The following is a 16456-nucleotide window of genomic DNA, read 5'->3' on the forward strand; positions in this document are numbered from 1 at the left end:
CTAGCCAAGGGACAGTAACAATATAAAGTACAAGAGAACACAGCTACCTGTACCTTGTGCAAGTATGGGCCTGTAACACAGGCTAGCCCTGTGGACAGTATACAAAGCACAACGGAAGTGGAAACACAGCTACCTGTTACACGGGCTAGCCTAGAGACCGACAGTACAGTGAAAAGTAGCTACCTGTACCTGGAGCAGGAACAGGGCTGGGAGTTCCCTTCCCGCTGGGCGAGGCGGCAGGTCCACCTGTCATGGCAGCCACGATGGCTGGGTTCTGGGTAGCCATGGAGGTACTGGGGGTGGGCTGGGCACTCGGGCCAGCTGGGGGGGGGGGACAACACAACTCTTATTACCTTCACAAGCAAACACTCTCACTCACTCTCACTATCCGGTTTATCGTCTGTTGTTCCCCGTCTTCCGAGGGTTAGACGTGCTTGCACAACACTACTTATAATAGCTGGCCTGGGGACAGTACACACAGTAAAAACAAAACTAGCACGATCACAGGGTTCTGGGTAGCCATGGACGTGCTGGGGGTGGGGCTGGGCACTCGGGCCGGCGTGGGGGGGGGGGGGGACAATGCAATTCACTATCACAATGTATCATGAAAGTTCATCTGTGTTGGTAGTTAGATAGTAAAATGTTGAACTGTATTCCAACACAAGGTTTCACAGGGATCAAATTTTCAATGACCACTGTCGCCTTCATCAGGATAATTAATGACCAATCAAAACAAATTATCCTGATGAAGGCAACAGTGGTCGTTGAAAATTTGATCTCAATATTAGAGAATGGACTGGAGTGACACCAAGAGAAACATTAAGTAGAATAGAAAACCAAGAAGGGTGGAGAAAACTGGTCGTCAGATTGTCTGTGGTGAAATGATTAGACTTTGACTGACTTATGAGATGCTACATGAAAAATGACACTATTAATACTTGTGAAACACTATGAAAAACCGAGAAGGGGAGAGACTTGTTACATCTGCTCCTAACAGTTAAATGGCTAAACTAAGGGCTAGATGAGAAGACCGTCAGACTTACGAGGTGCGATGACCCCTGATGACACCTGTCCACTGAAGGCCTGCGGCTGGGGGGGCATGTGTCCGTGGGGCTGTCCTGGTGCGCCCTGGGCAGGTGCCTGTTGGGACTGCAGCTGCATGGCTGCCTGCTGACGGGCACGCATCTCCGCGGCCTTCAACTGTTCCATGTGGAAGGCCTGTCTGTCTGCTAGCAGCTGCTGACGCTGGTACTCAAGCTGGAATACAGTGAGTGTGTGGGTGAGTGAGTTTATGTATTTGTATCAGTGAAAAAAGGTAACCAAAGAATACTGTTAAGGCCACAAAAAAATTTGTATTCTAACTTGAAGAACAAGCAACTAGATTTGGTGTGGACTGAGTTTCAGTGCCTTTTTATTGGTAGTCCAGATGCAATTTTAGTTAAAAGTTTGTTAAAATCTTTCCAACACCATTCAGACTAAAGGGGAAGAGCCCATCCCTGTTTAGGGCCCAGCCAAAGTCCCACTTTAAAAGCATTGGTTTGGTGTGCCTGTGTTATTATTACTCTATATTCTGGTTGTTTAGTTGAATATGACATCTACTTTTTGTGTTGTTGATATATGCGTTAATGTCTTTGCTGTCTCCACATAATTAAGTGTCTTGAAGAGTATACTTTAGTTAAGCCTCTCTCCATGTGTATGGTATGGCTGCCAGTTGCAGATTGTGACAGTTTACACTAGCCAAATATATTGGGTGATTTTACAGCACAGGCTTCCTTTTTAAAAGTTTCCTCACCGCTTCTCTCTCCCTGTCCATGATAGCCTCCAGCTCCTCGAAGTGGCGTAACTTGATCTCCAGTTTTTTCATCTGCGTCTCCACGAGAAGAGCCACCAGACTCTTTATCTTACGCTCCTCTACTGCGGCCAGGTGCTGCAGGAAAGAACAGAAAGGTAACGTTTGTTCGTTGAAACATAAGTTCTTCCCTCACCATGTGAGGCATAAGGCAACCAGCATAAGGCTGTTTCTTTTGGGGGAGAACCTTGTGACCCTTCATAAAAATTTTTACTTTAGTATGAAGTTATGACAAAGGGTAAATATGTAACTTTTTCTACGACGTTGGTTTTCAAATATTTTTTTTTTCAAATTTACAGTATATATTTGCTCATTTTGCAACTGTTGTGTGTGATTTACAGTATGCTTGAAAACTTTTTTTTGGGACACAGCAGAAAATTCATGCGCGAGCAGATGTCATCCATATAATCATATCGACATGGCCTTAAGAGTTTTAAAATTTTTGCGGAGAATCCTAGACCCCCTACTGTGGTCATGTCTTTGCAACCCAATGTGTGGCTTGTGCCGTGGAATGTTATCCTTCTATACCTGACCCCTACGCTGCGAAAAACTGGTGAGAACCCTGATCCGAGTTGTAACCGTACCTTTGCCTTGACAGCAGCAGCTGACAGCGCCGCGGCTGCAGCTGTCGCCACGTTGCCCTTCGGAATGTCGTCCCTCTGCTTCAGTTTCTCCTTCTGTTCTTCCGTCAGCTCCGCAACTTCCTCCGTTTTCTCTTCTTTTGCTTCCTCCTTCCCTTCTTCCTTCTCTTCTACACGGAGAAGTAGAGGGACAAAAACGATGAAATTTCATTCAGACTTTTTGGTAGACATTACATCCAAATTTGGAGCTGTGCACCCAATTCTTTTCTGTGGGTGCACCAGATATATATATCTTAGCCGCAGGAAATGTTTGAAATGTCACAGACAGCTGGTCACAAAGACAAAAACCATGAAATATCATTCAGATTTTCTGGTTCTTGACACTTTCCAAAATGAAACCAAAGATATGATAATGCCCTTACTGTACTTGGGGACAGTGAGTTACACTCTAAAATAGTTCTAGGGAAAAACAAATTTTTTAACATCTCAATCCTTCGTTGATAACTTTCGTACTGGAAGGCATGACTATTTCAAGTTCTTTCTGAGTTAGTTTTAGATTTTTAGTAGTTGGTATGCCCAACAGTTTAGTCAGTTACACGTAGAATTGTACAAAAATGTGAAGAGTGAATCTCACCTTCTGCAGGTTTTCCTGTTTGGTCTGTTTCCATTTTTTCTCCCTCCTGTGGTTTTTCCTCCTCCTTTACTTCTTCTGGCTCCTTCTTTATCTCCTTCTCTGTTTTCTCCTCTTCTTCTTTCTTCTCTTCCTCCTTCTTTTCTTCCTTCTCTTCCTCTTGTTCTTTCTTCTCTCCTTCTTCCTTCTGGAAATAAAATGCAGAAACTTTGTTAGAGTAAATGATAACATTACAGCATTGCTGCAACATTTCGCAAAAACCTGTAGAAACTTAATTAATGTTGCAATTATCCAATACTCCCAATGCCTGCTATGTAAAGATTTTTAAACCATAATGTAGTCAGACCAAATCAAACAGAATGTTTGATCAAAACCATTTTTTTTGTCATGAAAGCTCATCTGTGTTGGTAGTTACATGTTTAAAGTTAAAGCTTTTGATCCAACACAAAGAAGTTCTCTCATGTACCTAACTTCTTTGTGTTGGATCAAAAGATTTAACTTTAAACATTTGCACATTTCCACTTCAGTTATTATTTCTGTGTCTTGATTTTGTTTAATTAATCAATTATTTCATTGTTTAATTTTGATGTTTAATTCAAATATGTTTTGTCATATATCATAGTTACCTTTGTTTGGGGTAGGCCCTTTAAAAAACCAACTAGGTTTCTGGCCTACCCCGCATATTCTCTTATTTTTATTATTTGATTATGTAACTCTTTTTATATGAGCAAGTAATAAATAAACAATAAAAAATTTTTTTTTCTTTTTCCTCTCCCCATATCACCAGAAACTCACCGATTCTTCAGTTTTTTCCTCCTCTTTCTTCTCCCCCTCCCCTGACGGCCCGGGTTTGGACTCTTCCATTTCCATGGTTTCCGGTTTCTCTGTCGGCTCCTCCGCTCCCGTTCCGGCGATCCCGGTGTCGTCCAACAGGAGGTCGGAGGTCAGAGTGCCCGTCTTCGCAGCATCTTCCACCTTCTTGACGTGAGCTTCGATCAGGGCGGGCGGAACCTCATCTTTTATCTTCGAGAACTCCTCTGAGGAAATAAAGTTTATTCACACAAGTTAGGCCACAGCAATTATATCTGTTGGTTCTTGGATTTTTACAGAATATGCTTCACTGGAAAACCCTACTGAAAGCCCTAGGACCAGGTTTATGCCTCGGTGTACTCAGTTTTATGGAGTGAATAGTCATATTCAAGTTTTCATCCCTGTGCTCTGCTAACACAGAAATATGCTACTCTCTTTTGTAGTCATAGTTATTCATGTGGTAACTGGTGTCAGGAATACTGAGGATATGAAGAAAATCAGGGAGACAATGGTGGTCAAGAACTGCCATGTAGGCATCAAACTAACATCATTGCAGACGGTAAAAAAGTTAATGAGATTAAAAATGGTGCTTCTAGGAACATATTTTAAAAAAATCAATATTTGGATGAACTGAAAGGCTTTGGGTGCTAAATAAAGGAAAAAAAGGATTTCAAGCACTTAGTGTCCTATACCCTTACCTATAGCAGCCTTGGCGGCTGAGGAAGCCACCCTTGGGTCGACAACAGAAGCCAGGAAAGCAACCACACTCATGACAGGATTTCCCTGCTGGCTGAACGGTATGGGCTGGTACGCCAGAGGTCCTGGGGGAAAAACAACAGGAAAATCTATATATATCAGCTGTGGTAGACCAGCTCCATGACTTTGTACTGATTTACTGTGGTGCCCTGGACACACACGAATAAGACAAACACAATGCGAGCAAAAGAAAACCGAAGTTGAAGAAAATTGTCACAGCACACAGGTGGCAACTAAAGACCGGATTTGTCACACCTCGAGCATACAAAGAGGAGTCCTTCCTAGTCTGATTCCAACAAACCTCACAGTCTGGTCTCTTTTAAAGGTGATAGTCACCTGTTATGTCAATCTAAATCAATCCATCAATAACCATTGATCGTTAATTAATTCATCAGACTTTCTGCAGTCTATGATCCACTGCTCCCTGAGTCACTGGTTCAATCTGCATAACGTGATGTCACAGAAGCGGTGGATTGGTAATTCCTTCACAATAACTATTGATAACTAACCCAGGGCCTCCTGAGAGTCCTCCAGATACGGGTCCTCTATTGACAGGCCTCAATCAATCAATCAATCAATCAACCAATCAATCAATAACTATTGATAACTAACCCATGGCCTCCTGAGAGTCCTCCAAATATGGGTCCTCTATGGGCAGTCTGAGGAAGTGCAGGATACACTCGTCCTGTGTGCGGCTGCCCACGTGTTCACACACCTTGTTCCAGTCATCCTTGTACATCTCCATAGCCTGAAATAACAACAACAGTTCCATCAACATATCATTCTATGCAGTATTTGAGGACAGCCACACCTCGAACAAATTTATGAGGTTGACTGGCCCACTACTTGTAATTTACAAACAATACATGTGAATGGATGAATTGAATTCTGAATGCAATTTAGCTAGACAGACAAATGTCTTACCTCCAGCAGCAGCAGTGTTTCCTGGTCGGTCCAGGGCCTGGTGGCCGTCGCAGCTTTCGCCTTAAGAGCCGCTGCTGACTTGGACGTGTACATGTCTGTACGCAACCTGGGGAAAAACACGACAAGATTAAAGGAAGTATTCAAGACAATAATGTACATCACTACAAGAACACAGAATCAGACATTTTGTACTAAGGTCAGGGCTGGAAATACTGGGTGCATGTGCACCTTAGTGCACCCAAATTTGGAGCTGTGCACCCAATTCTTTTATGTGGGTGCACCATTTCATAGGAAATAAATGACAGAGGTCGACCCAGAAATTCTTTGGGGAGTTGTGCTTCCTAATCGGCTGATGAAAAATCAGCAAATTTTCATGAAAATACTAAGAGAAAACCCTAAATTTGAACATTTTGGGAGAGGTGCTATTTTTTAAAAGGATTTTTGGGAGAGGGGGGGCACCCTTGCTTCATTGAAAAGTTTCCACTCACCCAAAGTTCTGTTGTTCGCTGGAGGCGGGTTTGGCGTCCTTGTTGTTCTTGTCTGCAAACTGCATCATCTGTTGGGAGGCAGACTATGACAAATAACATGTAAACAACACGCAGAGAGCAACACAGAAGGGAGCTGGCTACTCTCCAAGTAGAGGTTTGGGTTTTGGGGGTATTTTTTTCCCACCAAAATTCAGTGCAAAAGAGAAACCCCGATAAAAAAGCCTAAAAACGTGCCAAAAATGACCCCAAACCCAAATCTCTGCTTGGAGAGTAGGGGCTGGCAACCAGGCAGCAAAAAGTCAACAAAAAGTCTCAGCTCAAAAAGTCAAAGAAAAGTGAAAGAAATGCAATGACAAAGCTGACAAAAATGCAAAGCAACAAATTTAAACAAGGTGTACATCCAGAGCAAAAAAAGTCTGTGATGTTTATGATGAAGTAGTAGAGTTGTAAGTGTTGAAAAGTTTTTGCATTGCTTCTTACCTACCTACATGTAGCATGTCAGCAGAACGTACTGTGTCTGCACAAAATTGTGCATAGTACTTCAGCAGAATGTCTCATTTAGGGTTGTTTCCAAGTCTTGTTATGGCCCCTGTACTGTCCAGTTTGTTTGTACTGACCTGTTGTTTGTTTGTTTGTTTGTTTGTACTGACCTGTTGTTTGTTTGTTTGTTTGTTTGTACTGACCTGTTGTGACTTGGCTGGCTGTACAGGCTGCAGTCCTGACGGTGTATCAGACAGTACGTGGAAGTGAGAGGTGGGAGGGGGGCCCATGGGTGTGGGCTTGCTGTCAGGATCCACCTGGTAGTTGACCAGACCCCACTGCTCCAGAAACGCGTGCACTCTGTAGTGGGAAACAAGCTTGTTTGTTATCTTGAAAGTTCATCTGTGTTGGTAGAAGTTCAGGGCTGTAAATACAATGTATTGTGTGCATGTGCACCTTAGTGCACCCAAAATTGGAGCTGTGCACCCAATTCTTTTCTGACTAAAATTTTTTGTAGGTATTTTTGTACATATTGAATAATAGTATGCAGGATATTCTTGGAATGTAAGCGTCAGAATAATAATAGAATATTTGTAGTTCTTGAGCTGAGCTGAGCCCATCTCTGTTTCTAGAGCATGTTGGCAGAACGTACTGCACCTGCGTGAAACCCGTAATGTATTGTACATAGCACTTCGGTAGAACGTCCCATATAAGGTTGTATTCGCGCATATAAGGTTAACACTCCGTTTGTAGTTTCCAAATATTATGTCAGAAAAGATGTCTTCTGCAACAGGCAAAATTTTGATGCAACGTTGACCAAAAATCCACCGAAAACCGTGAAAATACAGGGTTCTGCGCAGGCGCAGTACGTTCTGCCGACGTGCTTGTTTTTAGAGCCCAAGCACAACAGCTGGGGGGAGTGTTCTCAACTCTTCTCTATGTGTAAAACAGGAACAGAGCCTACCTCATGATGGCACAGACATCTCCAGCCAGGTTACGTCTGCACGCCGTGCTGGTGAGGTAGTCCATGGGGTTCAGACGGTACGTGTCGATCATGAAGTTCCTGTAGGCCAGGTACCTGTGAGGGTAAAAGGGTAACATCACTTATCTGCAAAGACCTGGATAGAGTGTGTCAAGAAGGACATTATAGAGCGCAGCCTTGCCAGTGTTAACCCACTGGACAGGGCTGCCTGGAGGTGCAGTGTGAAGACCAGTACTACTAGCCGACTGCTGCCAACCCCTGTGGCAGGGACAACAGCAGCAGTATAATCTAATCCTGGATAGAGAGTAAGGGTAGTCAATCAATCATTCGCAAACATAAGGGTCTGTTGCATGTATATTATACATATTATCAAAGACCCTGTATGGGTAGTGCCATAGCCTTTTAGGCCGTAGGGGCAGTGGGTTGTTAATCCACTGTGTCTAGGGCATAATATCAGAAGGCAGAGCCCATCCCTCTCCTTTCGCTGCCTTTTACCTCCCAAACCAAAGTCTATGTAGAATTGAGAATGAAGTAAAACTTAAAGAACAGCTATACTCACACTTCCGGTGTCTTGGACTTGTTCTTACTGTTGAAGAACTCAGGCAGGGCTCTCTTCTCAATGGTGTGGATACTGCAAAGTTCAACATGGTTAGAACCTCAAGAAACATTAAACAACCTGTAACCTTAGTAATAAAAACAATACATAGTAAGATAAAGCTCCTCGAACACAGGATCACAAGCTTTACGTGCTATTCAAGATGACATTCCTAACTAAAGCTAGGTGCTCAATTTGCATTTTTCACCTGAGTTCAAATGATAAAATAGCTTTAAAATGTATTTCCCAAGAGCATAACATAAATGTTTACATTCTTCTAAGTCAATACCCCAGCCACAAGGCCACCTTGTCACATTAAAATCCCCCTGCATGTCTTACCCCAACTGATGAGTGTTACGCAGGGGTTAAGATCAAGATCAAGAAAAGATGAGAATTTCTCCACAAAGACCTCTGTACCTTTCTTCTTACTCTTTGACCCGTTTTCACTGTGATTCAATTGTTTTCACAATAAAGATTTGAAGAAGCTACCCGTACCTGTTATAGTCGAACCATGCAGAGTTAAGATGGGATGATGATGTGATGGTTTGTGTAAAGTGCCTTTCCAAAGGGCACAAGGTCGGTGACTTGGCAGGGTTCGAACCCGCGACCTCTTGGTTCTGAGTTGAATGCTCTGCCATTGTGCCACACAACCCCACATATTTATATAGTGTGCAATAAAACGTATATTGAAAAAAAAAGCCATCTGTACCTGTTATAGTCGAACCATGCAGAGTAGGATGGGATGATGATGTGATGGGTCTGCTCTGTCACGTTGTCCTCCTGGTTGTCATCTTTAGATCCCTCCCCTTCCTTCTTAGTCTTGTCTTCCTCACCCTGAAAAACATGACAACATGGGATCAACCTGGCCAAAGTGACCGGGACAGCCCAGAGTAAGGTCCACTCAAGGCCTGATACCTGCCCATGGTGACCACATCATTTTCGATCGTGTTGATTATTGATGATAACTAATGAGAAATCATGGAGAAACCAGCCAGTTTTCATTGAATGCTGGATGATGTTTTTGTTTGAGGTAAATTGTTCCATGTGCCACCCTCCCCACATGCATTGACAGCATTTGACACTAGAATATCTCAACTTATGCCTCAGTCATGTTGTGAGGTGACCCTCTTCAAGGAGACCACCTGTCCAATGTGGCCACTTTTCTTTGGTCCCCTGGGTGGCCGGCCTGGACAGGTTTGACTGTATAGGAATTTCCTTTTTCACAGCCAAAAAGACCAAATCACATCTTACCTTTCCTTCCTCATCCTCCTTCTCGTCCAAGTCTGCCAGAGTCCCTCCCTTGATGGGCTGTTGTTCACTGTCCTTCTTAGTGTTCACCACTGGTAGAAATGGGACAAATAACTCAAAAGTTATAAAAAGGTTTTTTATTGAACACCCAGTGAGTTTTTACAAATAAGAACTACTCATTGTGATCACTAAAAACTAAAATGTTGGATGTGTAAACCCACTGTTTGTGAATAAAAAAGAAATGTTCTTATAAAGTCTCATGACAACCTGATAAAATCATTCACAAGAAGAAACATAACATTCAGAGAACTTTAAACGGAATAAAAACAGAGGGAGCTCTTTACAATCTTGAAGGTCTGACTAGGCTAAGGAATTTGTTTGTCTACTAAAGAAGGAACAAATCTTCCTTTCTTCACCATTTTTGGGGAGGTTGACCTCCTCTACATTCGGGACAGGTGAGGGGTTGTCCATGTCCTTGGTCGCGTCCTCCTGGTCAGCTTCTTCTTTAGACGACCGTTTCTTACGGTCAGGAGTTGGTCCGGGGGTCCTCCTACAGAAACATACATGTAACAGGTCATGAACAATACTATAGAGAATGGTCAGACTTCTATGCATCATAAAACGGGCTTGAAATCCTTTTCTGCACTGGTGAAAGGACATGTGACATTGAAAATTACCTGTGCAAGAAAAATTTTACCTGCACCATTCAGACTTTAGGAAGTGTGAATCATAGTAAAACTGTTCAGGAACCAGTCATTATTTCTTTTATACTTCATAGGTGGTAACAGCCAATGCAGCAAATAAAAATCCACACACACTTACATGTGTATGGACCAACTTGCCGGTAAGGTGCAGGCAGACATCTGCAGCACCATACAAATTTGCACCAAATGTATGTGCCATGTTCACCTAACTTGTAACAACCTTGAATGCAAGAATAGCTAACATAACATGTATGAAAGATAATGCTCATGTAAAATTGAGTCTATTTGAATTCCTTACCCTTTTTTCTTCTTCTTGGTAGGGTCCGGGGAGGGGGACCGCTTGCGTTTCTTGGGTCCAGGCTTGCCTCTCTCCCTCCTCTCTGGTTCCTCAGAATGGGAGATCTGGAACAAGGCAGAACTTCTGGTTAAGTTGTGATACTATTACTATTATACAGTTTGAGAACTTTTGTCTTTACTACATGTACCAACTATATATGATTTTCAAGTATTTTTTTTGCAGTAATTACCATTTCTTAAATTGCATGTAACATTTTTGCCAACACGCAGTTTTGTGAGTAACTGAGAAAAAGTATTTCAAGTCGTAAGGATGGTTGGTGCGTACCTCATCTGCAGCAGGCTTCATCCGGATACCGTTACGTCTCGGGATGGTGTTTGGCTCCTGTTATAATAGAACAACAGATTTTGTTACACAGCAAATCATACATAGTTTCAGAATGTTTTGTCAAAGTATTCTTGCTTTGAAAAATTCCTTAAAAAACGAATTTGATCCTAAAGCAAACAATAAATATTACTACTAGTATATTAAAGAAATAAAAATGACTAAACTGATCTCACCGATTCGTCGATTTCATAGTCTTCCTCGTTCATCCATTCGTTAAACTCCTCCAGGTCTGTTAGCCAGCGAGCATTCACCTGGGGAGAAAAAAATGTGATGAGCTATCATGAAAGTTCATCTGTGTCGGTAGTGACATGTTTAAAGTTAAAACTTCAGATCCAACACAAAGAAGTTCTATCACCTAAGCTCTAGGTGAGAGAACTTATTTGTGTTAGATCAAAAATTTTACCTTTAAACATTGTAATTAGCTGTTCTTCTTCTGTTGAACTCGAAGTGTAATTTTTAAAATGAAATGAAGTGCTTTTTCATAAGCTGATGTGGCAATGACTCAACCACTGAACATGATACTCAGCATAAAATGTGGACTCTGCAAAACTTGCTTGTACCCTTGTCAAGAGAATGACTGAATCCTCTGTAAAGACCTATAATAATTGCCATTTCTTTATTAAAATGAAAACTGTCGTGGTACTAAAATAGGGATAATATAAATAAGTGGTTGAGAGACTGTGGTTTCTGTACCTTCCATGCACCCTGGTGGGGAGGGGGGAGGTCAGGCTCCTGGTTAACCTCACTACTGGGGGTCCATGTGTCGTAACTGTCGGGAAAACAACAAACAATAAACAAAAACATCAAAACATGTCCGTTGCATGCTGAACAGAAAATGCAAGAGGGTAGAAATTCAGATACTAGTAATCATTTATATACAGGTTACACTTGTCTTCTGTCTTATTTTCAGTCAATGAAAGATGTTTGCTGCATAGCATAGCATCTTCAGCATAGCACAGAACTAAACATGCAAGAAAGTTCTTTCTGTGTCACTCTGTCAGACTACATAACTTTGTAGTGATGTACTTGGGTTTGCAACACTCAGTATTGCTTAGTCAGTACAACTGCCCTTCAGGGTAACACACTAGCCTCCGTAGCAGGCTTATAGAACTGGGGGTTTGGTGGTCTTCGGCTGTTTTCTGATTAGCCTCCGTAGCAGGCTTATAGAACTGGGGGTTTGGTGGTCTTCAGCTGTTTTCTGATCAGCCCAGTTCTAAAAAACGGGGGTAATTCAATCAGGCCGGCTATGTTGTCTATATGCAATCAGAAAATAGCACATAAAAGCTCCCAAAGACCCTGAAGACCCCCAATTTTTGGCATGCTATGGAGGCTAGTAACACACCAGCTTCTGTATCTGTATAGTTTAGCCAGTATAACAGCCCTCTGGTGTGACATGCCAGCCTCACAGGCCGGTGGTAAAACAAACCCCTAGTCTGACCTGTCTGGATAGTGCCACCAGTGCACCAGGGTTCGGTTATTCAGGATCATGATGGGACGAATCCAGTCCTCTGGAACATAGAAACAACAAAACTACATCAAAAAATCTTTCATCATTTTCTCTTTCAGTTATCCATCAAATAAAAATTTATCATGTCAACTTCATTTGCCAGAAGTGTCAGCACACTCAGTTTACATCATGCAAAATTTAGAGTAAATGACCTGTCATTTTTGACAGCTGAAAAAAATGTAAACCTACCTGTGTCTCGTATATGGGCTGATTGAAAAAAAAAGAAACAAATATGTCAGTGATCAACCAACAAGTTATAAACACAATAGTAATGATCCAGTTAACAGCAAAGTCTTATCCTCAATATCTAAAAGGTGCATGTTCCATAGTCTAGCGTGTTAACATGCTTAGTTTTGTATTCTCCCTTTTCTTTGAAGTAAGAAAATAAGTAGTGGAAAGAAATTACTTGCTAGACAAATATTGCTCGAGCATTCAAAATTAAGAACAACAGCAATAATACCACAGTTAGAGAGCCAAACTATTTGGCTACAAAAGAGTAGACCTTGGTCATTAAAAGAGAGAAAACTCCATCTTACGTTCAGTGTAGGGTGGGACCGGGGGGAACACAATGTGGGTGGCATTGGTCTTGTCTTCTGTCACTGTGCCCTGCAGAAAAGAGTTTTGGAGTGAGTTTGATGCAAGTTAGTAAACTCTAATGGCTTCAATATTATCAAGATATACCAAGACTTGTTGTAGCAATGGCACTTCCAAAATTGGAGCTGTGCACTTGATTTTCTACTTTTGGGGGCACCAGTGCACCTAGACATTTGTGCTGGGTTAGACATGTAAAGGTACTATTGTACAGTATTATTCTTAATATTTTGTGCCAAGAAAAAAAAACAATATCAATACCCTTACCTTATCTTGAAAGTTCATCTGTGTTGGTAGAAATCATTATCAAGCAAGTTTAAACTACAATTTCCAACACAAGTTTAAACTACAATTTCCAACACAAGTTTAAACTACAATTTCCAACACAACAAATTGGACTCACCCAACTTGCTCATTCCTTGACAAAGACTGGAGTTGTACAGTCAAAAGTGTGGGTGAGTCCAATTTGTTGTGTTGGAAATTACAGTTTAAACTTGCTTCATAATACCCTTACCTGGTGTCTCTTGATGATGTCCTTGAGTTTGCTCTGTAGTTTGGGTTCCACCTCAGGCTGCATGTAGATGTTAGGCCGGGTCAGACAGTCATTCTGTAGGAGAAACATTTAGAAAATTCATTAAAACTTCTGAAAGGGTCCACAATGAACAGAATTACAGGTCAACTGAAGTAATTAATACAGTACAATGGGAAAATTTTTGATGTGGCTTTTTACAGCCTAAAATCTCACAAAAAAAGGAAATACATGATCTTGATAATAATTCTTATTTTAGCTTGACGAAATAACTGTAGATACCATACAACGCTTTCATTTGGTAGGAGTGAATTTTTGCGAGTTTGCAATCCCAAAAAAGGGTTCGGATTTTATTTTTGTGTCCTGTAATATCCTTTTTTTGTATCTTCTGCAACATGTGATTGTATGGGGTTGGGTCATTGTCAGAAAGCAATTTATTTTATATATGTACATATATATATAGGTGAATGCTGTATTTACTGTTACCACTTAGAAGTACCATGTATAGAAGAAATAATGTCAATGAACAGTTTTAGTATGACCTCAGCCATACAGCAGGTAAAATTTGTCTGGTGCAGGTAATTTACATTGTTACACCAGTGCAGGTGTGCAATAAAAAGGATTTCGAGCCCTGCAACATCCCTCCATTCCCCATGAAAGTGTTGTATGGTCCTACAGCAGTGAAATTGATGAAAGTTATGTAAGAGTCTCACCGGTCCACCCACCTGTACCAGACTCCTCTCGATGTTCATGAACATCTCCACGTTACGGTCCATACGGGACGGGTTCTGAAAATCAAACCTTCGCCTGCGCAAAGAGCAGGGCAGAAGGGAAGAACATATATGACATGATACTGTAAGTCACTTTATATTTGTGGTACTTGTTATATTCTCGTTTTTTTCGCGGTCACTTCTGTACTGCAAATTTATCATTACTTCAAACAATTGATTTGCCAAATTTCTTCTGTACATGCAAACATATAGTTCTGCAAACATGTCCACTTTTCTCAGACCACGAATATAAAGTGACTTCCATTTACACTTACAGCATATGAATGGTTATGACTCTTGTACAAATAAAGTTACTATGTTTAACTGTTCAGGTACAGATACAGGTCTAGTCTGGGCACCATCCTGGTTAGTTTACGTCCGCTCCGATAGTTGCTACGACTGTCGGAGCAGACGTCAACTAACCAGGATAGTACCCAAGCTAATACAAGCCTGACCTGTACCCAAACCTCTGTACTGGTAGCTGTACATGATGTTATGTTTAATGTACATTGTACATAGTTATTAAGTATTAACTGTCATAAGACATAACTGACATGTCAAGAGTTCGTCAGAAGGATGACGGCTGAGACTATCAATTTACCGGTTTCGACTTTTTATTCCAAAGTCTTCATCAGAAAAATGACCGGCACCCTGAAGAACATAACTGACATGTAGACAGAACAAACAAGCTATGTAGCCTATCTATAATATTCATTGTATATCAAGAATTCTGCATAGAGCAGTGAGACACATGTCCAGAAGGCCCCACTTGAGGTCCACTTCTCCCTCACTCACCATCCCTGGTCACTCTTAAACTTGAAGACTGCAGCCAGGATGTGACAGAGACCTCCGCCTGGCTTGAAGTCCATGAACAGTTTAACCTGTAAGATTCGACATTAGAAGATGTCATTTTAAATTAAAGCTCAGAAACTTGTCAGGCGAGGTCTTTTAGTTTTAATGCTGTGTGGCTCAAGCCAGGGACCACATCCCTTAATCCAGTAGTAATAGTCAGGAGTGACAACATTCACAGAGTGGAACTTGCTGTCACCAAGCATCATCATTAGATAGCTTTAAACAATGTTTAGACTTAGATGTTCAAAGGTTAGGTGCAACAGGTTGTTTAATGCAATGTAGCCAGCTGCCGCCGTGCCACGTGCCTGCGAAGCTGGTGTGTTACGCCGTAGGGCAGTTATATTGGCTATACAGATGGCTATACATATACAGATGGTGTGTTACGCTCAGAGGTAGTTATACCAGTATACAGATAGAGATACAGATTCAACAGCTGAGATTCAAACTCCCAACCTGTAGGTACAGATACAGGAGGTTTGCTTGATACTCACAGGTAGTTTGGTGAGAGGTGGCTTGCTGACATGTTTTCCGAAGCTGTCCTCCTGGTACTGTAAGAGTTGCACCGTCAGGCTGGCCAGTCCCTTGTTGGTCAGCGGCTCCGCCTGTGTGTGCTTTTGTCAACACAAACAACAACATAACAAATGTAAATACAGTCAAACCTGTCCATGCGGCAAACTGGTCATAATATCTACTGTTTATCCGGCCGGATTTTTTCCCCAAAAAGCTTTAGGCACCCTGCCAAAGAAGGCCACCTATCTTAGAAGTTAGACTTAGAGGACCAGTATGGCCTGTGCAGGCATTGCATACTGTCTAGCTTTCAGGCTACAAAAACAACATAGCATAACATGGTTGTTACAGTCATTTAAAAGGGATCTTTTGAATCTGTTAGAACATTGACGAATAACCTGCAAGTCTACACTACAAGTAGTAGTACATCGCGATCTCTTGCTATTTTTTCTACCCTAAATAAAGGAAAGCACATTTGTATCTGGGGGGGGGGGGCAACATAGCCTGAAAACAAATTTATGATCAGAAATATGTATGCTCTTACAACAGGACTCATTAAGTGTAATCCTGCGAAAGTTTAAGCCCCCAAGAAGATTTTCCGTCCATCCGGAAAGCGGAGAAAAGTTTCAAAACAAACCTAGACTGTCCCACGCTTTTCCTCTCACCATCCAAACAATGGAGGCACGCTTCACATAATGTATGGGGCCCAAAACGGGCTGACAGTTCGATCTATTTTCGTGCTAGGATCTGCCTTTTATTCGGCTTGTTTGGTATGAAAAGAAAGCCTACCTTCTTGCAGTTCTTAGAGAGCCAGCCTCGCACTTGCTCGAACTGTGCTACGGTGTCGGGCGAGTCGTAAAATTTCACGTTAGGTCCGCCGTCTTTCTTTCTTACCGCCATCATGGAAGGCATTGTAGCTGAAACAGACACCAGGGTGGCCGGCGTGGCATCAATATATGCCTGCAAAACT

The 16456-nt window shown here is 41.8% G+C and overlaps 1 protein-coding gene across 1 annotated transcript in view; it reads right to left on the minus strand.

Annotated features, from left to right (window-relative positions):
- LOC109479253 (SWI/SNF complex subunit SMARCC2-like) overlaps positions 1 to 16425 on the minus strand; it is an 18275-nt gene extending 1850 nt beyond the window's left edge. The window contains exons 1-28 of the mRNA XM_019781195.1: positions 16276 to 16425; positions 15471 to 15590; positions 14923 to 15008; positions 14083 to 14164; positions 13343 to 13435; positions 12774 to 12843; positions 12427 to 12444; positions 12169 to 12238; positions 11424 to 11499; positions 10904 to 10981; positions 10671 to 10727; positions 10347 to 10450; positions 9761 to 9894; positions 9348 to 9436; positions 8806 to 8930; positions 8061 to 8132; positions 7484 to 7597; positions 6723 to 6879; positions 6040 to 6122; positions 5552 to 5657; positions 5240 to 5375; positions 4570 to 4692; positions 3857 to 4098; positions 3065 to 3248; positions 2434 to 2585; positions 1793 to 1927; positions 1044 to 1257; positions 184 to 321 (exon numbers count right to left, since the gene is read on the minus strand). Coding sequence (XP_019636754.1) covers positions 184 to 321; positions 1044 to 1257; positions 1793 to 1927; positions 2434 to 2585; positions 3065 to 3248; positions 3857 to 4098; positions 4570 to 4692; positions 5240 to 5375; positions 5552 to 5657; positions 6040 to 6122; positions 6723 to 6879; positions 7484 to 7597; positions 8061 to 8132; positions 8806 to 8930; positions 9348 to 9436; positions 9761 to 9894; positions 10347 to 10450; positions 10671 to 10727; positions 10904 to 10981; positions 11424 to 11499; positions 12169 to 12238; positions 12427 to 12444; positions 12774 to 12843; positions 13343 to 13435; positions 14083 to 14164; positions 14923 to 15008; positions 15471 to 15590; positions 16276 to 16398 — 3181 coding nt within the window. The 5' untranslated portion in view covers positions 16399 to 16425. The remainder of the gene's footprint in view (positions 1 to 183; positions 322 to 1043; positions 1258 to 1792; positions 1928 to 2433; positions 2586 to 3064; positions 3249 to 3856; positions 4099 to 4569; positions 4693 to 5239; positions 5376 to 5551; positions 5658 to 6039; positions 6123 to 6722; positions 6880 to 7483; positions 7598 to 8060; positions 8133 to 8805; positions 8931 to 9347; positions 9437 to 9760; positions 9895 to 10346; positions 10451 to 10670; positions 10728 to 10903; positions 10982 to 11423; positions 11500 to 12168; positions 12239 to 12426; positions 12445 to 12773; positions 12844 to 13342; positions 13436 to 14082; positions 14165 to 14922; positions 15009 to 15470; positions 15591 to 16275) is intronic.
- Positions 16426 to 16456: the final 31 nt, after the last annotated feature.

The sequence above is a fragment of the Branchiostoma belcheri genome, unplaced genomic scaffold, assembly GCF_001625305.1.
Source record: "Branchiostoma belcheri isolate BF01 breed outbred unplaced genomic scaffold, Haploidv18h27 scaffold47, whole genome shotgun sequence".
NCBI lineage: Eukaryota > Metazoa > Chordata > Leptocardii > Amphioxiformes > Branchiostomatidae > Branchiostoma > Branchiostoma belcheri.